The sequence below is a fragment of the Archocentrus centrarchus genome, chromosome 14, assembly GCF_007364275.1.
Source record: "Archocentrus centrarchus isolate MPI-CPG fArcCen1 chromosome 14, fArcCen1, whole genome shotgun sequence".
Taxonomy (NCBI): Eukaryota; Metazoa; Chordata; class Actinopteri; order Cichliformes; family Cichlidae; genus Archocentrus; species Archocentrus centrarchus.
Window position 1 is genome coordinate 9,998,952 of NC_044359.1, and position 21,593 is coordinate 10,020,544.

The following is a 21,593-nucleotide window of genomic DNA, read 5'->3' on the forward strand; positions in this document are numbered from 1 at the left end:
CCACTGAGAATCCAGCAGGAGAGCTGCTACTGTAAGTGCCATGACAGCTCCCCAAGTTGGTAGCAGTGATATGGTCTTCCTCTAGAGAGTTAGTTAAACCCTTAACACCATGGCTAAATTGCCACCAGAAAAAAAAATTCCGACATTCAGCAAAAAACGCAGTGAAACTGGGAAAGCTCTGCGTGTTTTATTTCTGCCTATTAAAAGCTGTAAAAAGCTAATGGTAGCATTTCGGTAGCCTCTGATGTTATGAAACCTTTTTATGAAACAACTTAGTGTCACCACTACCAAATCTTTGACAACAGCACACAAATGACACACCTAATTTAAACAGTGAGGTCTAACCCACCAGCGTGATATCCAAGTCAATAAATATCTCAGCAAAACGTGATGCTCGGGGATGACCTTTTTCCTTTGAAGAGTTCTGATAGTTATACAATATTTTACACTGTAGCGCATATATTCTGATTTCATAGGGTGCCCTGAAAAATTTATGCCTATAATCGAAATCCCACTAGGCATTCTCTTCAATGAATGCGACCATGCTGGGCAGTCTTTGAAACACGGCGATAGGTCATGTTTCAATAACCATGCTGGTTCCTCCAGAGCTCATGTCTGTGTGAAAGGTTCACGGGAACCTTGAAGGGATCATTAAATTAATTGTCTTAGTCTTACTGGGCTGGGATACATGGTCACAGCTCAGGCTTTCTTTACTTGCTCCACATTTATCAAAAGAGGTAAAAAAAAACAAAAAACATGCAGCAATCTACTTGGGCCTCAGATGCCAAAAATACCAGACAATTCCTCTGGGATGATAACAGCAGCAAAGGACTTTGCTCCAGAGAGCCGGAGAACTGGAAATCCAATAAGTATGAAGCTGAAACTCCAAATATAGTAGCAACCACTGTTTATTATGAAAGCAGCAGGTTACACTGAAATGCTAAATCATTTATGCCTTAATTGTGCCTTCTGTAACCCAAATCCAACAATCCAGTCCTAAAGGAATATAAAGCAGCCAATAATAGGTTAAAAAGTTGATGTGAAAGTTGAATAAACAAACCTCCAGTCTTATTCTCTTGTGGGAGCGACTGAACATTTCTGGTACTGTTGAGTGTGTGTGTGTGTGTGTGTGTGTGTGTGTGTGTGTGTGTGTGTGTGTGTGTGTGTGTGTGTGCGCGTGTGTGTGTGTGTGTTGGCAAACAGTGATGCGTGAGTATCAAAGCATACAAAAAAAGCTTTACCGGGACAGAGGCTTCTGTGATTGAGACCTTTGTGTGTGTAATAATACAGTCATGTGGGGGAAAAAAAAAATTCATGGGACTCTATGCATCCCATGATTCAGTAGGTTGTAGAACCGCCTTTAGCAGCAATAATTTGAACCAATTGTTTCCTGTATGACTTTATCAGTCTCTCACATCATTGTGGAGGAATTTTGGCCCACTCTTCTTTACAATGTTGCTTCAGTTCAGTGAGGTTTTTGGGCATCTGTTCATGCACAGCTCTCCTAAGGTCCCAGTACAGCATTTCATCCAGGTTAAGGTCTGGACTTCGGGCCACTGCAACACCTTGATTTTCTTTTTCAGTCACTCTGTTGTGCCTACAATTATTGTTCCGTTGCATGACCCAATTTCAGCAGACAGATGGCATCACATTTCACTCTAGAATACTTTTGTATACGGACGACTTCATGGTCGACTCAATGACTGCAAGGTGCCCAGGTCCCGTGGCTGCGGAACAAGCCCAAATCATCACCCCTCCATCACTGTGCTTCACAGTTGCTATGAGGTATTTGTGCTGATAAGCTGTGTTTGGTGTCAGCCAAACATGGAGCTGTGCATCATCTCCAAACATCTGCACTTTGGTCTCAAATGTCCAAAGGACATTGTTCCAGAAGTCTTGTGTTTTCTTGAGATGTAACAGATGCAAACCTAAGCTGTGCTGCTATGAGGCTTTTTCCTGGCAAACCTTCCAAACAAGCCATAATTCTTCTGTCTTTTTCTAATTGCGCTGTCATGAACTTTAACATTCAACATGCTAACTGAGGCATTTAGAGGCTGAGATGTGCACTGAATCCTGTGAAAACGTCTTTCACATTACTGTATATATTTAAAAAAAAAAAAGGCATGAACCCAATATAAACTAATCTAAAATCAAGCAAAGTATTCAGGCAGAACACAAAGTCAAGCTCAGCCTTTATCCCGTCACATCAGCGCCAGCCCACATCTGCTGATAGCACAGCTGGTATCCCGCTATGCATACAGTATAGAGCGAGCTATTTGAGTTGCTTTAGCTTGTCACAGTTTTTGACAGCTGATGTGTTGAAGGATAAGGTTACCAATATTTTATTTTATTTCTTATTTCAACAAAAACCATTAAAAAAAAAAAAAACACCCCAAAACCTGCTATGTGTAACTCTTTATAGTTTATCCACTTTGTTGATGCTTTGGCACTCAGCTCCACACCCACTACTTCCCAGTGATGGTGGTGATATTTAGCAGCAGGAGGGATGATGTGAAAATAAAATAAAGTGTCAAATACAGCGAACAAACTTGTGACCCACTGCAAACATGTGGCTCACAGATGGCCCCATTTTCTATCATACCAGTGCCGCTAAATCAGAGTGGATACTCCAATACTTTATATATATCACCTCCCAGTGTCTTTTCTAATTTTATTTTTCTCTATCTCTTATTTGTTTTTGTTTATTCATCATTCTATTGTAAAGATCCTGGACTTGGAGAAAAAAATTATAAATAAAAGGCTTTTAATACACAGACAAAGATCATTGGTAGGATCAACTCTGCATAAGTAAAACAATAACTCTTTCCAAAATGAATATTATCATGCCTGCTCCATTAATAAATCACTCTGCATTTCTCTGTGACATCATTGGCTCCCTCCACAAACATCCAAATTCAATAGAAGCTTGTGAACTTCTAGCAGTGACCTAATCAAAATGCTCAACATGGGCTGTTAAACATTAACCAGCCATCCTCCAATGAATGCTATAATATTAAACAGACTCACCCAACACTAACTACTTTTGGAAGGCTGCATCTTCCAGCACCCATAAGACTTCACAATAATGAGATTCAGCTGTAAGGACTGTATCCCTGGTGCAAACAGAACATAAATAATAAAGATTTGATTAAAAAGCTCTTTGGACTCACGTGTCATGATCACATTATAAAACTGGTGACATAGACTCTCCAACTACTTCAATAGGTGCACCTGTTCAACTGCACAGTGAAGTGAATATTTAATCAGCCAATAAAGTGGCATCTAGACAAGGTCAAGATGACCTGCTACCACACCACTTTGAACTGATGGGGAGGCAACAGTAGCTTAACCACTTGTTACAACCAAGCTATGCAGATGAGCATCTCTAAATACTCAACACACTGACTCTTGAAGCCGATGGGTTAGCGCAGCAGAAAATCACACCACTCACGTCAGCTAAGAACAAGAAAGTGAAGCTACACTTCACCTGGGCTCACCAAAACTGGACACAGAAGACTGGAAAAACATTGCCTGTTCTTATGAGTCATAGCTGAGTATTGTTGCTGACCATGTTCATCCCTTAATGACCACAGTGTACCCATGTTCTGATGGCTACTCCCAGCAGGATAATGTGCTCAAATCACCTCAAACTGGTTTCTTGAACATGACAATGAGTTTGTTTTGCTCAAAAGGCCTCCACAGTCACCAGATCTCAATCCAATAAAGCAACTTTGGGATCTGGTGGAATGGAAGATTTGCATCGTGGATGTGCAGCTGACAAATCTGCAGCAACTGTGTGACACTATCATGTCAACATGGACCAAAATCCATGAGGAATGTTTCCAGGACCTTGTTGAATCTGTGTCAGGAAGAATTAAGGCAGTTCTGAAGGCAAAAAGGGGTCCAACCAGTACTAGCAAGATGTAACTAATAAAGTGGCCGGTGAGTATATAATTTAACTTTTGAGAGCTGTTCCTGGGCAGCACGGTGGCATGGGGGTAAGCACTGTTGCCTCACATCAAGAAGGCTGGAATCCACCAAAGACATGCAGTTACTGGGGTTAGGTTAATTGGTGATTCTAAATTGCCCACAGGTGTGAATGTTTATCTGTCTCTCTGTTAGCCTGTGACAGAGTGGCGACCTGTCCAGGGTGCAGAGGTGGCAAAAGTATAGGCATTCTGTACTTAAGTAGAAGTACAAATGCTTGTGTTAAAAAATAAAAGTAAATAAAAGTAAAAGTTGAAGTACTGATTCAACTTCTTTACTAGTACAGGCTCTGAAATCTACCCAAAGGAAGAAAGTAAAAGTAGCTCTTTGCAGGATGTTTCTACCAGCTATTTTTGTGCAAAGCTAACTGAACCTTGTGCTATATTAATGTAATAATAAAACAATATTATTACATGAGAATACAAACTTTATTTCAATCTAAATTCTAATTCCAATGAATAAACTCAGCTTGAACATTGTTATGTAAAATATGACAGAGAAAAAGAAAGAATTTAAAAAACTCTATTACCTGTTCCCTACATTGTAGAGGGTGAATCTGCCTCACCACCTAAACAGAAAAATGAGTACTGTCACGGGTTATAGTGGGATTCAGCAGGTGGGGAGACCCTAAGTTTAGTTGTAGTGGCTCAAAGTGGGTTAAAGAATCAGCTCACAATAATTAGGCTGTGCAGGCTGTGATCAGCTGCAGCTGCTCTGAGGTTTACTGCTCTGTGTGGATTTACACAAGTGAATTCAACAAGATATTTCACAACCTATCTTCCATCCCCAACACTGAGGGTATAAAGTTGGTATAAAAGGTTGAAATCAGTGAATGATTCTAAGCTTCATCATCTTAAATTTAAACTCATCTCTGTTCTGCGCCAGTTCAACACAGAGCTTTACAGTAAATTCACCACAGTACAGCAAACTAACCTGTTTATCCTGCACTAAACTGCAGTATTGTCGTGCTAGTTAGAATACCTGTTTGTTTTGCAAGATGAAAAAAAACTCATCTTCACATCATATACAGATCCAATATCTGATTTAAAAAAATAAAACTTTAAATTTCCATTTTATCAGATGTCGCTGAGCAGTCCTTACCTTTAAATCTAACCTCTCTTCTTCCTCTCCTGTCCTCTTTCTTACATCTTTCTCCATCTCTGAGTGATCTTCTCTCTCTCTTTTCCCTCCCTGAAAACACAGCAACTCTTCTTTTAGCTAGTAAACACTTTAACCCCTGAGCACAGCTCTATAAATGATGCATAAATTATATGGTTTTGCCTCTTTCGTGTCTTTTTATGCGATAAGCCCCGGGGGGGGGTGGATACACCCGTTTAGGCTCAGATCGGTTTGATGCTTGAAGTGACCGGAAATGAAAACGCCTCTTAGACGAGTTAAACCTAAAGTAACAAGTCTGCTTTGAAAATGTAAAAAGGAGAAAGTACAGATATTTGTGTAAAAATGTAGGGAGTAAAAGTAAAAAGTTGTCAGAAAAATAAAATTCTACTTAAGTACAGTAACAAAGTATTTGTACTTCGTTAATTTCCACCTCTGCCAGGGTGTACTCTACCTCTTGCCCTGTAACAGCTGGGATATCCTCAGTTTACTTTCCTTGTTCTTGTCATGTTGGCTAAAAATAACCAATGCTATTGTTTAAATGTTATTAATATGGTACCCAATCTGAAGGCACCTTACAGTCAGGCAAACCCAACAGTTTCCCCATTAGCAAAGCTCTTGTACTGTACATGTAGAGATCTCTGTCCGGCTGGTAGTCAGCCTGCTCTAATGTGTCGCCAGCACATTTTCAGTCAGGAAGGGCCTGATGTACATTGTTTAGCAATGATGTCACCACTTCCTGTCTGGGCCCGGGTGGCAAGGGAGGGGGGTACAGATCAGCAAAACTGTGTGACAAAGAGCAACACAGCTGTTCCACAGCCTGAAGCGTTCGGGTTTGTCATCCATTCTCCACTGGAGCATCACTCTCACACTCACAAAAAGGCTTAAATGAAAAAAAAAATCAGCATCTCTGACAGGTTTACAGTAAGGGGGGAACCCTTGTCTGATAGAGATGTGCTTCCAACAAAAACAAAATATGTGGTCTGACCTGCTCCTTCCTGAATCCCACTGCCTCCCTGATCGCTCTACTGCAGTGTTTTTCCAACTTTTGAGCGCACGCCAAAGATAAAGTCAAAATTTTAAGAAGTGTAGTCATATGTGGAAAACCGACTGTAAGTCATCTGAAATGTCATCACTTCTTCTTTGTATTATATGGAAGCAATTTTGAAAACCCAAGCACAGCATCTCGACCAAGCTTGCGAGTCTGTCGCCACTCCTCTAGCATATACCTTGCTTCCATCACCTCATCAGACACTTTGGAGTTTAACAAGCAATCAGCTGCTTTGTTTTTTTTTTAAAGTAGGTCACATTTCTGTTAGAAGAGATGGCTTTACATTAGCCAACTTCTCCCAGCAGATGACGTTCTTGGGCATAGGGCTGTTGCCAGCCGAAGCCATAAGACGGGTAACTTTCACAACACTGTCTAACATTTTTCTTTTGCTTTTCATTAGGTAGTGTGTCATCACCGCTGGTGGTTAGTTGTGACTTGTTCCTATCATCAATGTAATACATTTCTCCTTTATTAACCTCCTCGCTGTCAACAGGGGCTTTTAATGCGTCTCGCCCTCATAATCCCACCATCCGCCGTGCGTCAGCGGACTGGGGTTATCTTTAACAGAAGTTTTTTTATAAAGGATTTTTACAGACTGCTAACACGGGACACTAACTAATACTTCCAAGTGCAGGTGTGTGTTTGAATAATCACTGAATCCCAAGGCACACCCCTGGAAACCACTGCTCCACAGGAACTCAGTGGGACAGATTTACATGTGTTTGTATGTTTTTAGCTTCTGACACTCATTTTATTGTATCTTCCAGACTGTACCAACAACTGCCCCTTCACCAGTGTCACACCAGGTCAAAGAGCTTATTCAGAGAAACAAGAGCATTGTTGCTAACTGCAGCATTTTTCTTCTCAAGATCCAGTTTTTAATTACGGTAAAACAGCATACACTGTATCCTTAAATTTTATAAACAGTTACAACTCCTCTAACACGTATTGATATTATTCTCCGCACAGTTGTTTACTGACCACAGTACATGCAGCTGAATTTAATTTAAATGCATACATTTTAACATGTTCAGTGGTTTGCAGCCCATAAATACATACAGTGCATGTTTAATTAAAAAAAAAAAAAAAAAAAAAAAGCAAAATGTTACAACATATGTACCAAAAACAGGCACAAAAAAACTAATTAAATCTCAGTAAATGTGCTTCTTTGTAAAATAAAAGTTAATAACTGCACAGTGTTCTTCTACAGGATTGTGCAAAAGTCTTGGGCCACCCCTCATTTATTTATATTTGACTGCTACTTTACTCTTTATGCTGCTCCTCCACATCAAAAGGAGCCAGTTGAGGTGGTTCAGACATCTGACTAGGATGTCTCCTAGGCACCTCTTCGGTGAGGTGTTCCAGGCATGTCCTACCGGGAGGAGGCCCCGGGGCAGACCCAGGACACGCTGGACAGATTATATCTCTCGACTGGCCTGGAAATGCCTTTGGGTCCCCCCCCAGATGAGTTGGAGGAGGTGGCTGGCCTGGAAAACTATTCCTGAAGACATCTTAAAGAACTTAGAAGAAAGCTGCCTGAGAGAGTTCAGACTGTGTTGAAGAATGAAGGTGGTCATACCAAGAATTGACTTTCAAGCTTGCTTGAATTGGAAAAACTCTGTTTTTGGCTTATATACTGTTTTTCCATGTATGTTTGCACATGTTTCAATAAATCACTGCATCTATTCCCCATTTTCCTCACAAAATATAAAGAAATGGAGATTAAATTTGAACACTATAAACTGTGTACACTGTTTACAAGAGATAGACTTCCGTGTTTTTGTTTTTCTTCTCTCTTTTTTTTTCCAAATGAATGTGTCTAACCTGTTTGTCTGAGTTTATTGTCTTTGTAAACCTATTTTTAGTCATATTTCCGATCCTAAAATTCCTTTGTAGGCCTAAAAGCTAACCTGCAGGAAACGGTGCCTGCGCCTGAAGAATGGCAAGACCCATTAACCTCAGGAAAGAGGATGGTTTTGGTTGGTCCTTTGAGTCGAGGCAGACACGAGAACACGTCCAGACTGTAAAATATCACAGATGTTAGCAGAAATCTTGCGGGGGGGGGGGGGGGGGGGGGGGGGTTGCTGCATTCTTCTCAGTGAGAAACATTTGCATAATCTCCAGGAGCTGCCACTCCAGCAGGCGTTAACAGGCAATGACACGAACACTTCAATAATAACCTCTTAAATTCCATAGATACATGTGTTGTTTAGATAATGAAACAAATGAGCTAAACAAAGACGCGTCTATGTGAAGGAAATCATCCCTCATTATATGAAGATGGGGGAGACAGAGAGCGTGAGATCATTAAATAAAGCTGTCCAAGCACCACTGAGGAAATTATACCATCAGAGCTTATTGGTTAATCAATACAATACTCTTTAAATATCACCTCCACCAAGGAGGTTATGTGATTGGTTAGGACTGTTTGTTTATTTGTTTGTTAGAAGTTGTGGAAAATTTAAGAGGTGATTAAAAAATCATTTCCAAACCATCCATTTGCTTGACCGCTTATCCAATTCAGCATCGCCGGAGCCTGTCCCAGCTGTCATGAAGCGAGATGAGGGGTACACCCTGGGCATCACCCTCATACATACAGATAACCATTCGCACCTACGCCCCAATTTAGAATCACCAATTAACCTAACAGGGCTTTGGACTGAGTGAGGAAGCTGGAGTACGTGCAGAGAACACATGCAGGAACGGGGAGAACATGTAAGCTCCACACAGAAAGGCCCAGCTGCCCGGCAGGTTCAAACCAGGAACCCTTTTGCTAACAACTGCACCACCGTGCTGCCCACATAGCTCGTCCTCTAATCTGTGGATGGTGGTTCATGACCAATCATAGTTTGTAGGGCAATTTGTCTGGTTAATTCTGATAACAAACAGGACTGCTTAGAGAGAGATTGAGCAATAACAGGTCTGTGATGCCCTTAGGTGTCCGTGGGCTTCGTGAGTGCCACACTGAGTGGATGAGCATGTGTCCTTCACAGAGAGACGCGAGTACCCATTTCCCTTAAATGAGGAATTCCCTGTTACTGTGGGCTATAGGCTTGCTCTGATTAAGTCCACAACACCTGTCGCTACTCATCGCTACTTGGATGGTTTAATGAGGTCTTCCCAAAGCTGCCAGAGGACCATCAAACTCAACAGTGAGGAAATAAATCGCGCAGGCCTCGGGGCCGATGGCGACCCCCTGACGGCCCCTGTATCTCTCCAAATATGTTTGCACACATCTAAAAATGTAAAACCAATCATTTTGCTGCATTATTTTTACAGTGACATTTGCAGGTTTGGTGCCTCTGTGTTCAAGAGACCAAGAACAATCAATTTCCTGCTACTTTTAGCCATTGTGCTAAACTAGGCTAACCAGCTCCTTAGTGAAAGAAGTCCCTAATTCCTCGCTGTTCATGCCCATGGAGAGAAGTGTTTCAAATCCAGACTGAGCTGTATGACTAGTGATGATTCATGAGTCAAATCCATATTAGGGCAGGCTATGCCTTCCAGGGTCTATTAAGAATAAAGACTGTATGATCTTTAGGCAGATATGAGCACAGAATTGACTCATTGTTGTAAAAACCAGCAAAGCAGCCGAATGACTCTGTCCTTTCTGCAGGCTGAAGGTCGACAAATCAAATGACTTTGTCTGACTTTCCAAGGCAGTCATGTGTGCCTCAAAGGGAACACCTGATTATCCAGTGAAAAAAATAATAATAATACAGAAATGACTTATGTCCTTATAGAAAGAAGAAACTGAACACAACGTTTCAGCTTTGTGCCAACAAACTCCAAATCAGACAATATCAGGATGCAGAGTAAATATGATATATATATTTTTTTTTTTTTTAAATGTGAGACTTTGTTATGGGTGATTAACAAAGGTGCAGTAATGCTGACATCAAGGGGTTAATACATTAAACCTGCTGCCCTTTGCTAAAACAGCAAAGGCCAGCAGTGTCAGTGAGACTCCCTGCCTGGTATGAAGTCATATGACTTTAGTCAAGAATTTGGAGATGTCCAAGGTCCAGTGACCTGTCACTGGTGCTGATTTCTGTGTGTCTCCTGCAAAACATGCTGACTCACTGAATAAGCACTAAAGGACAGATTTCTGGGGCACTTCTGAAACCTGAGCTGAATGCAAAAATGCTCAGGAAACTCTCAAATTAGGCAATATACTGGAGGCAACTAATTGAAAACAAAGCAGGAACACCACGAAAAGGCCCCTATCTGGTTCAGCTCAGCCAAGCATATTCAGGGGGAAAACCCTGCCCCGTTCTCTGGCCAATTACAGTTTTATAGCGGGAGCGTGTTCACGAACTCCATTAAGAAAACTGTAAATTTGGACTTGTCCTTTCTTTATTAGCTGGATAGCGTTGCTGTTAGATTATTAAAGATGGTGATTTTTTTTTTTTTTTAATCAAAGCCGTGTGCTTAATTCGGTGTCCAAGTAGTAGATGAAACACCTTTCAGTGTAACAAAATCCAGCTTTTAGTTTATATCCTCCAACAACCATGGCTTCAAACGTCTAGTACACCGCGTGAGAACTTAAAATTATTTAATTGCCGAATTAACAAAAAAGGGCAAAACTAAAATGCAAATAATCTAATCTGATTTTAGGTTGTTGGTGTTTTGCAACCGGGGAGATGAGCTTCATTTAGGTGATTTTTTTTTTTTTTAATTGAGTCTGGTGTGATGTAATAAAGTGTCATTCCAGTCACAAACTGGCCCGAAAAACCCACTGTCAGCATGTAAGCCATAATTACCCAGCAAATAAAAGCCAAGCTAGAGAGCCGTGAACCTACCTGTCAGTGAGTGTTGACTGTGTGCCACTCATTGGGCTTCCCTTGTGAGTTTCCGACGACTTCACCCAAACAACATTACCATCACAACGCCTGACTCTTCGGTACTAAAACTGCTTCTTCATTTCGCCTCCTACGTGTCCATGCACATCCCCAAACGCTACCGAGTCTTCACATCCAGCGTGAGGGTTTTAAAAATCAAAGAAAAGTCCCCGCAGTCCCCGTTTATGTCCACGGGACGATCCAGCTGTTTAAACTCCAGCACAAACGACGAAATGCGCCTCTTTCCTCCGAGCGTGTTTCAGAAAGAAGCCGCTGTCTGCATCAGAGGAGACATCTGGAAAACCTCAGAGAAGAAGCCTGTAAAAGGGTTTTTCCCCCCCAACTTTCACATTCACAGATTACCTCCAAGCTCAGGGAGAATCCCTTGTTTTTCCTTAGGAAATACTTCCATGATGACACTCCAGACTATTCCTGGTGTCCGGGAGAGAATTACGTCAAACTTTGGCTGCTGAATCCAAATTGAACTTTTTTTCCTCCTCTTATTTCCGCGACGTCCCGGTGTTGTTCACCGCGCGGATGTGGACGCGTTGCGCTTTCTGGAGCATCCTGCTGCGGATCTGTTCTCTTTGACGGTCATTAATTTGTGCAAAGAGCCGCGGTCGTTGCTCCGCTGTGAAATGCATTTGGGGAAAAGGAAACGCTTTGTGCCCCCTCCCCAAAAAAAGTGAAAAGAGGAGAAAAACACACCTTCCATCACGATGCGTTTAGGAGCCCCTCGTAGTTCTCTAAACTGCCCGGTTTATAGCGAATGGGGCGGTTTTTATTGTACCTTACCAGATTTTATGTGCAGCAGGCTCTTTAATTATTCAGATTACACGTAGGTCTACATGCTTATACACAATGAATACAACAAAGGATCGAGTTATGCAGATATTATGTAGAAAAGCCCACCTGCTTTCACTTCGCCTTTACCTCTGTTTAACTGCTGCCTGTTTGAGCTTCAATTTTATATCATGTATGGCCGCAGGTTTCATTTCAGCATTGCCTGGGGCACATTAAGCAGGTGCTCTGAGGGTCTGGACTTAGTTTTCTGTATTCTGGTAAAAATCTGGCACCAATTCTACAGTTTTATTTACTCATTTCTATGTCGTTTTCTTTATTTTTGCAAAGGAAAACGCAAAATTAGACACCAGCCTCAACATATGCTGGAATATAGTGCACCGAGGGTCTCTTTTAAATAACTGTTCTCAACTTTTCTCGATCAGTATGAACCTTTTAAAAAACTAATAGTTCTGTCTGATATCAGGCTGATTTTGTTAGGGATGTAAGCTCCTTTAATGTCATTTGATGATTGATTCATTAGTTTTTAACAAGATTTCCACCTACGCTCATAGCTGTGTTTTGGGAGTGTGTTTCGGGAGCATGAAGATCTCCATTTTCTAAAGTGCTTATTGAGTAGGGGCCTATCCCAGCTGTCATAGGGCAAGAGGAAGGGTCACCTTGCCAAATATTCCAATATTTCAAAAAAAGAAAAGCAAATATTCCTATGAATGCAGCACAACTTTCTGTTTTGTTCTGTAACAATAATGGAGCCCTCAGTTTGTCCTTGTGACCCTCTGGAGGTTAACACATTTGAAGTAATGTATACAAAACAGTTTAGATACTACAGACCTCCACTTAGTATTAAATCAGGGGTGTCAAACATAAGGTCAAAGGCTCTAATCCAGCTAACTAAAAATATGAAGGAGGTCCTAAATTTTGGATTTGTAACTGAATTATTAGTTTAGTTTTACAACTTTTCCTACTGTTAGACCCCACCCCTCCTCATGGCAATTCATACTACACCAAAGTAATTGAGTAACATAAACTTGACAGAAATATTCCTGTTTTTTTTTATTATTATTTTTTTTTTTCACTATAGAATTTTGTCTTTTTTTTTCCAATGGGTTCACGGTAAATAGAATTGAAGGCCTTTATTGCCATTGTAATTACATTACAGTGAAATTGGGGGTGCCACTCCAGCTTGGTCCAACAAGGTTGAATCTACATACTAGCATTTACAATTAAAGAAAGGTTACATAACTACACCATGAGACTGCTGCTTAAAAAAAAGAAGAATTAAACATTAAAGACACCACAAAGTACCACATCCACAAAATACAAAAGTGGTAGCTGGACTTTAAAGTATCAGAGTCAGTAAAGTGCCAGAATCAGCTGATTTCCAGTCTGCAGCTATTACACAGTAAAGCTTTCTGCCATTAGAGCAAAGTATAATTATAAGTATAATTGTACTTTATATTTCAGTTCTTAACAGCCGTAAAAAAAAAAAGAAAAAGAAAAAAGAATCCACCAGAGCCTGTCTAGATCTTTGTTTTGACTGTTTAATTATGAACTTCCTGAGGAGCTGTGATTGGCTCTGACGCCTGTAGGTGGCAACTCTGCGCCGGTACAGAAGTAGAAGCAGCAAGTATTCTGACACGAAGAAGAAAGGCATCCGTCCACAGGCCAGCCACAGATACTTAACAGACAACATAAACACTGTCACATCTTTAGGCAGATCTGGCTATTTTACAACTTTAGCTCCCGTTTCCTTTGGCTCTTTTGCTACGGATCTCCTCCACGATGTGGTAGATTTTCTAGATGTCTTGTGGTCAGCCGTATTTATGGGGATGTCCGCTTTTCGAAGGCCTTGAAGTGGCACTGCTATCGGACGGTAAGACATTTGGCTCATAGAAACAGCTAGGTGGCTAGGCTAAGCTAACAGCATCCATTGCAAATATTTTTCCTCTTCGTGATGACTAAATATGATGTTAATCTGCTGGTACTTCACCCAGACAGCATCTTAGTATGTCCTGTGAGGTTACTGGACATATTTACACTGCACTGGAAGCATCATGGGGCAGTTTGATGAAGGCGGTATGTGTCGCCGTTCCGCGGCGTACTGACAGAAATTGACCCAGAAAATGTAGCAGTAACATCATTCATTGTTTACACCATTATGCCTAACCCAGGGAGAATAACGCGTTCCCTTTCTAAGTGTTAGTATTCCCAGTTCTCTTCGGCATGCACAGTCTGCACCAGGAATGTTTTGGATTGAGCCAAATGAGATTTTTATATCTATTGTTGGCAGTATTTATTAGTTAAGAGGCCCAGTGATGGGCGGTACACCGACTGTTAACTGTTCAGATCTTACTGAAATCTGTGTGGGCTGGTCTGTGGCAGTCTAGCCAGCAGAGGGGTACACAATCCCCGGCAGAAAGCGCACTTTTTTGGAGGATGTTCGTTCAGTTCTTTTACTCTGTAGTAAAATAAAACAACCGCAGACGTGACACAGAACTGTATTTGTTTAATAGCTGAACATCTCAATTGTTCTCACCGATAGCTTTCTTGTTGGGGCACTGCACGCTTTCAGTGCGCCAAGCGCACCAGCTGGTTAGAAGGTGATGATTTTTTTCCTCTGCTTCATCTGCAAAAACAATCCCTTTCTTAAGATTACTGCATTTATTATTCGTACAACTGTATATATTTAAACTTGCTAAATGTTATCCTTTTTTCAGTAGAGACACATCCAGTTTGAGTGTATATACACTTAATAAAAGACACATGTCATAATACATTTTCAGAAGTTAAGAGATGCATATGCACAAGTAATTGCAATTACAAAAATAATACAGGACTTTCAGCAAAGTGCAACGATAGCTGGGCAATTTTTGGAGTAGAGCCTTGTAAATGAATACCAGACAGTACAGAGGACTTTACTACAAAGCATGATTAATGGGTTTGTGAGCTATGTTGAGCTTAAAGTCAGAGCTTTCACTGTTATGAAGGTGGGTCTCATTTTACTTGGCTACATCCCCATGGTAATGTACTGAACATATAACTTGCCTGGAAGTTCCACATTTTCACTTTTATTTACAAGTGCTATATAGATTCTCTGCTGGAGAGATGTTTTTATATATACACCACCCAAAAACTTAAAGGAACACTTTAAAAACACTGATATGGACTGGGTAATATGTTGGGAATGAAAGTATGCCACATCTGTTGATGGGAATGAAAATTAGCAATCTACAGAAGGCTGAATTCAAAAACACCTCAAAAATCAAAGGGGAAAAAAAATGATGCAGCAGGCTAGTCTATTTTGATGACATTTATGCAAAGCAACTCAAAATGGTACTAAGCAGTTTATATGCCCTCCAAATGTTTGTATGAATGCCTGACAACATCAGGGCATGCTCCACGACAGATGGTGTCCTGGGGTTCTCCTCCCAGATCTGGACCAGGTCCTCACTGACCTCCTGGCAGCATCGGATGGACCGAAACATAATGTCCTAGAGGTGTTCTATTAGATTTAGGTCAGGCAAGCATGGAGGCCACTCAATGGTATCTGTTCCTTAATCCTCCAGGAACTGCATACTCACTCCACATTAGGCCGGGCATTGTCTTGCACCAGGGGGAACCCAGGACTCACTGCACCAGTGGCCTGCTGGAGGTCATTTTGTAGCTCTGCAGTGCTCATCCTGTTCTCCTTGCGCAAAGGAGCAGATACCGGTCCTGCCGATGGGTTAAGGACCTTCTACAGCCCTGTCCAGCTCTCCTAGAGTAACTGCCTGTCTCCTGGAATCTCTTCCATGCGCTTGAGACTTTGCTGGGAGACATAGCAAACCTTCTGTGAATGGCAAATATTGGTGTGCCATCCTGGAGGAGTTGGACTACCTATGCAACCTCTGTAGGGTCCAGGTATCACCTCATGCTACCAGCAGTGAAACTGACCCTATCCAAATGCAGAACTAGTGAAAAATCAAAAAAGATGAGGAGAAAATGTGAGTGTCCTCCGCCTGTAAAACCATTCCTGTTTTGGGGGTTGTCTCATTGTTGCCCCTCTAGTGCACCTGTTGTTAATTTCATTAACACCAAAGCAGCTGAAACTGATTAACAACCCCCTCTGCTACTTAACTGACCAGATCAATACCCCAGAAGTTAAATTAATTAAAATTCAATTCAATTTTATTTATATAGTGCCAAATCACAACAAGGCCTCAAGGCGCTTTATTTTGTAAGGTAAAGATCCTTCAATAATTACAGAGAAAACACAACAGTCAAAACGACCCCCTATGAACAAGCACTTGGTGACAGTGGGAAGCCCCTTTTGGGGCTGAGGGGAGAGAGACAGGACAAAAGACACACTTTGGAAGAGAGCCAGAGATTAATAACTTTTGAACCCCCCCAGCAACCTAGGCCTATTGCAGCATAACTAAGGGAGGGTTCAGGGTCACCTGATCCAGCCCTAACTATAAGCTTTATCATAAAGGAAAGTTTTAAGCCTTATCTTAAAAATAGAGAGGGCATCTGTCTCCTGAATCGAATCCAAACTGGGAGCTGGTTCCACAGAAGAGGGGCCTGAAAGCTGAAGGCTCTGCCTCCCATTCTACTCTTAAGTATCCTAGGAACCACAAGTAAGCCAGCAGTCTGCGAGCGAAGTGCTCTATTGGGATGATATGGTACTATAAGGTCTTTGAGATAAGATGGGGCCTGATTATTCAAGACCTTGTATGTGAGGAGAAGGATTTTAAATTCTATTGTGGATTTAACAGGGAGCCAATGAAGAGAAGCCAATATGGGAGAAAAGCTCTTTGATGTGTGCCAACATAGTTTGTATTCAGGAAAAACCCTGCTTGTTCTAGCATGATCAGTCTGATTTGCCTCTATAGAAAAGGATTCTTCTGAAGCTCTTTAAAAATTAATGTATCAGGCCTTGTTTGCTCAACCATGAAGCACTGTGGTTTATGGAAAATCCAGTCTTTACTAGAGTTGTTGCTCATTTTCTTTTCAGCCAATGATTCAGCTGGAGAAACCAGTGCTAACTGGTACCATGCCGGTGGTGTGGCCCACCATCCTCGACCTGGGCAGGGATGAGTGCAAAAGAATTCTGCGTAAACTGGGTGAGGTCAAAGAAATTCAATATAGAGGGGGGAGCAGTAAAATGTAATGTTTTCAACATCTTTTTTAAAGCCTAAATGGATCTTACTGAACTCATAATCTCTGTCATGTCAAGAAAAACACTGTGATGTGTTTGTGTCTCGCAGAGCTGGAGGCTTACGCTGGGGTCATCAGCGCCCTGAGAGCCCAGGGAGACCTGACAAAGGACAAGAAGGATCTGCTGGGAGAGCTCACTAAAATCCTCGGGTAATATTTGTTTGCTATGTTTGTTTGTTTTAATTTTTGCACAAAGTTTGGTTTATTTAAAACAAGCCCTTCATTTTTACTTGTCTTCATAGCATCTCGACAGAGCGGCATCGTGCAGAGGTCCGCAGGGCTGTCAACGATGAGCGCCTCACCACCATCGCTTATCAGTAAGTGTGAAACTGCTCTTAGCTCTGTGTGACATCATGAGCTAAGAGCAGGGCTGTGTTTCTGGCTGTAATCACAGGCTCCACCCACCTGATGTTAAAACCTTCTGTTTGATAGGGGCAGCTTGGCTTAAGGTAGTGGATCTCAATCTTTTCTATCATTCCCCATTGAAGAAATATTTTCACGCCCCACCTCAATACCTCAGTAACTTCTGTTGTACTGGTGGCTGTCTCAAAGGTTGCTACAGGGGGTTCTCCTCAGATCAGATTTTCACATTTTTCTTATTTATTTATTTTTTTTCTTTTCAGCATGTCAGGTCCAAACAGCTCTTCTGAGTGGTCCATCGAAGGGCGGCGGCTTGTTCCCTTAATGCCAAGGCTGGTTCCCCAGACAGCCTTTACAGTCACCGCTAATGCTGTGGCCAGCGCCACAGCCAATCAGAACGCCTCCCTCCTGCTGCCAGCTGAAACAGGAAACAAAGAGGGTAAGCCAGAAACACTTCACTGTGCATCAGACTCTGTGTGATTTCAAACACTTTGGACACTGAATTATGTGTTTCATTTCCTCCCTGTAGTCGTGGTATGTTACTCCTACACGAGCACTACCTGCACCTCCACCAGCGCCACGGCGACCAGCGGTCCTATAGGCGCAACAGTGAAATCTCCACGACCACCCAGCCCTTCATCCAATGTGGTGGTGCTGCCCAGCGGCAGCACTGTCTATGTGAAAAGTGAGTATGAACAACATCAAATGCAGCAGTTAGCTGATGGAGTTATATGCTCACATTGTATGAGCAGTGTTGTAGTGGAGTAAAGGTCTTATCAGAGAGGAGGCACGTTATTAGAAATAGTAATCCAGCTTCATTTATTCTAGTCTTATCTAAGTCATAGCTTAATCTAAAGGCACGTAGATTTTAACCAGGGATGGAAGAATTCTCCAAATCCGTGGTTCTTTCTGCACTTCTGTTGCCTAAATAGATGAACAAGAAAAAGCATGAAAAAAACCTGTTTTTGTTGCAGACATATCGTGATCATGGTTATATCCAGTTAACTTTTTTCTTTAATCTTTAAACATCACAAATTCCACCAGACCAACCTGCTCTGACCGGGCATCAAAAAACTTAAGCAAGAGGACTGCATGGCTAATCGGCATGCCATTAAATAACATACATTATTCAAATAGTTTCTGGACCCTTCTTACTCATCCTTTATTTACACATATGTTATTTATACCAGCACAGATGCTCAGTTAAAGAAAGTTTAGCTAACATGTCAGTAGCATCCCTGTTTCTCTGCCACAGTTGTCACCTTATCCTTCTGTTTGTCTGCTGGCTTGCTGCATGTAAGTTTTCAGTACCTCTGTTAGTAGGTGAATAAGAGCTCAGTACTCTGTGTGATGGGTGTGTGATGTTGGGAAGACGGAAACATAATATGAGACATTTTCAGAACCGTTACATCCCTAATTTGAACTTTCAAATCTCACATTTATAAACATAGCTCCCAGTCTGGATTCAGGAGACAGAATGCAGTTTTTTGCCTGTAATTGTGTTCAGGCATGAAATAAATCTCCAGCCCTCCACCAACAATTTCCCCTTAAAATGAGTACGGATGTCTTTGAGTAAAGTGGTCAAGATTCATGTTGTAATATTTGTTTTTATAGACTTTGATATTTAAATGAGGAGGTAAAGATTGTGTTTTCTGGACAAACCACTCAGTTTACATTAAAAAAAAAAAAAAATTCTTTACTGATCAGCCTAAAGGGGGCGCTGCAAGGCTTGTCTATTTGTTACTAGGTGATTTTTAAACTGCTGCATCAAACACTGCAAACTTTTCTAACATCTCAATGGAAACTCACTAAGCGTGTGTAAGAGCTCAGTCTTTCCACAGTACGAATGATTCACATCTTCTCCCCACACTCTGGACTTTAAGCTGGCTGGGAATCTGAGATCTAAGTTTCCCAAACATGGCGTCCCTTAGGATATGTTGGATTGGGTTTGACAATTCCACAAGCATCTGCTGCCGATTAAACACGCGTATTACACAGCTGGTATGAACAGTGTGTGACAGGAGAATGTAGCAAGGGAATGAGACAGAGTGTCTGCACATTATTAGCACTAAAGATGTAACTAAAAGGTTTTATGAATTCAGGATCCATAGAACTGTGTAGAAATGTGCAGATTAGGAGTTTAACAGATACATGTTTAAAATTAGCAACTATTGATTTTAATCTCACATATCTGGTCTTGATCATAGTCAGAACAGTTCCTTCTCCTTCTTGGCTGTCAGCAATTCCCCCAACTCAGTGATACAGTCTTGATGATCCTTTATTTTTCCCTTTCAGGTGTTAGTTGTTCCGATGAAGACGAGAAGCCTCGCAAGCGAAGGCGCACAAACTCTTCCAGCTCATCTCCAGTGATGCTGAAAGAAGTTACCAAGGTGACTCCGCCGGTATCCAAGAACATCACGGTGCCCGTGAGCAGCAGCCCCAAGATGAGCAGCATCATGCAGAGCATCGCCAACTCCCTGCCGCCCCACCTCTCCCCCGTCAAGATCACCTTCACCAAGCCCACCATCCAGACGACCAGCACCACCACACAGAAGGTGACATTCATACACTGCCTCAGCACATCTCTGTAGACACTACGTCTGAGTTTAAACTTCTGATGTTTCATCAGGTGATCATCGTCACGACTTCTCCGAGCTCCAGCTTTGTGCCCAACATCCTGTCCAAGTCTCACGCCCACAACAATGCCAACGCTGTGTCCAAGCTGGGCTCCACCTCTGTGCTGACCCCACACACACAGAAACAGACAGTGGTCTTTCCAGCCAGCTCCAGCCCTTCCTCCAACCCCAACACCATCGCCGTGACCACAGTGGTCTCTTCTACACCATCAGTGGTCATGTCAACGGTCACACCATGTAAGTCCTTCCTCTGTGCTGACTTATAGTAATAACGAGAGTGGAGTCAGTTAAAAATTGATGGTTTACTGTAATGTTTTTCTGGCCCATCTTCAAAAAAATGAGGGGGGGAAAGTGTGCCCCCAAAGGTGCCGTTACAAAACCCGGGCTCAAAATAATTTTTAGTAAACTAAATGTCAACACTGTATCAACAAACACTTGATTACTTTCCATAACAATCATTCAGTTTGGTTTCACTGTGTAGTTTTTTCCTTGCTCTGTTCTCCACCTCAAACTCCAGCACTTTTGTAGGTCACATTACTGCATTAATAGCTGCTTTGTCCACTTGGGGGCAGCAGAGGAAGCCATAAAGAATGACCGAACATTTTAGATATCAATTTATTAAAATACATTTTAATGAATAAATGTGGCAAATATCATTAACAAGAGACCTCCAAATAATCTAAGTGACACCTAACTGAATAAAATAAGTTGTGACTCGTTAGTGTAAAAAGACTTAAAACTTGCTTGTTTTTGTTTTTTTATTTTTATTTTGACCACCTAATGTCTGTTAAGTGTTTGAACTTTTAGTTGTGGTAACATAACATTAGACGTGATGGTGACTGGGAGAAGCAGCCACTACGACTTCACCTGCTATGCTTTGAGTCTTACTGTCTAAATTCACGGTTGCAGGTGGAGCTTCAGCTGGAGTGAAGGTCTCTGCAGCCAGACTTCCTTCACCTAAGACCCTGATGGCCTCCCCCACTCAGATCCTGGCCCAGTTCCCCAAACAGCAGTCACCCAAACAGCTGCAGCAGAGCTCGCCTTTAGGAGCTTCCACTGTAGGTCAGACCCACTCCACCACCACCTCGCCAGGAGCCAAACCCACCATTCAGATCAAACAAGAGTCTGGTAAGCATGACACGCCTCTTTTCTCTTTCTTTGACCCTTTTTCCTTTTATGTGCTTCAGTTACCTTTCTGCTGGTTATGAACCCCTTTTTTGATCTTCATGAACTTTTATAACTCACAAGCTGTTTAAAGAGATACTAAAACATGACAATTAATCTGCTCAAAAAACGATTAACTTAAAATGACTACGCTGCTCTGTGTGCGTGTGGTGTTTGTGTGCAGGGGTGAAGATCATCACTCAGCAGGTGCAGCCCAGCAAAATCCTGCCCAAGCCTTCAGTGGCTTTGTCCAGCAGCAGCAATTCTCCCATCATGGTTGTCAGTAGCAACGGAGCCATCATGACCACAAAACTGGTCACTCAGCCCACAGGTGGGGGTGCAGGAAACGAGGGCTTGTCGTGTAACTTAAAGGTTGTGTTTGTAACCAGAGTAAAACTGTTGTTACTGATGTCACCTGCAGCCGTTAAGTGGGAGCACCTG

At 41.9% G+C, this 21,593-nt stretch overlaps 2 protein-coding genes across 4 annotated transcripts in view; one reads left to right on the forward strand and one right to left on the reverse strand.

Moving 5' to 3' along the window:
- The window catches only part of arhgef12b (Rho guanine nucleotide exchange factor (GEF) 12b), a 46,918-nt gene extending 35,279 nt beyond the window's left edge, over positions 1-11,639 (reverse strand). For all 3 annotated transcript variants that reach the window (XR_004020995.1, XM_030746313.1, XM_030746312.1), the window contains exon 1: positions 10,957-11,639. Coding sequence is in view for 2 of the 3 variants with exons in the window: in XM_030746313.1 (XP_030602173.1) it covers positions 10,957-10,988 (32 nt within the window). In the remaining variant the exon portion in view is untranslated. The remainder of the gene's footprint in view (positions 1-10,956) is intronic.
- Positions 11,640-13,511: 1,872 nt separating this feature from the next.
- emsy (EMSY transcriptional repressor, BRCA2 interacting) overlaps positions 13,512-21,593 on the forward strand; it is a 30,075-nt gene continuing 21,993 nt past the window's right edge. Inside the window, exons 1-10 of the mRNA XM_030747188.1 lie at positions 13,512-13,669; positions 16,790-16,898; positions 17,043-17,142; positions 17,235-17,309; positions 17,616-17,791; positions 17,882-18,037; positions 19,648-19,907; positions 19,982-20,225; positions 20,898-21,116; positions 21,337-21,483. Coding sequence (XP_030603048.1) covers positions 16,793-16,898; positions 17,043-17,142; positions 17,235-17,309; positions 17,616-17,791; positions 17,882-18,037; positions 19,648-19,907; positions 19,982-20,225; positions 20,898-21,116; positions 21,337-21,483 — 1,483 coding nt within the window. The 5' untranslated portion in view covers positions 13,512-13,669; positions 16,790-16,792. The remainder of the gene's footprint in view (positions 13,670-16,789; positions 16,899-17,042; positions 17,143-17,234; positions 17,310-17,615; positions 17,792-17,881; positions 18,038-19,647; positions 19,908-19,981; positions 20,226-20,897; positions 21,117-21,336; positions 21,484-21,593) is intronic.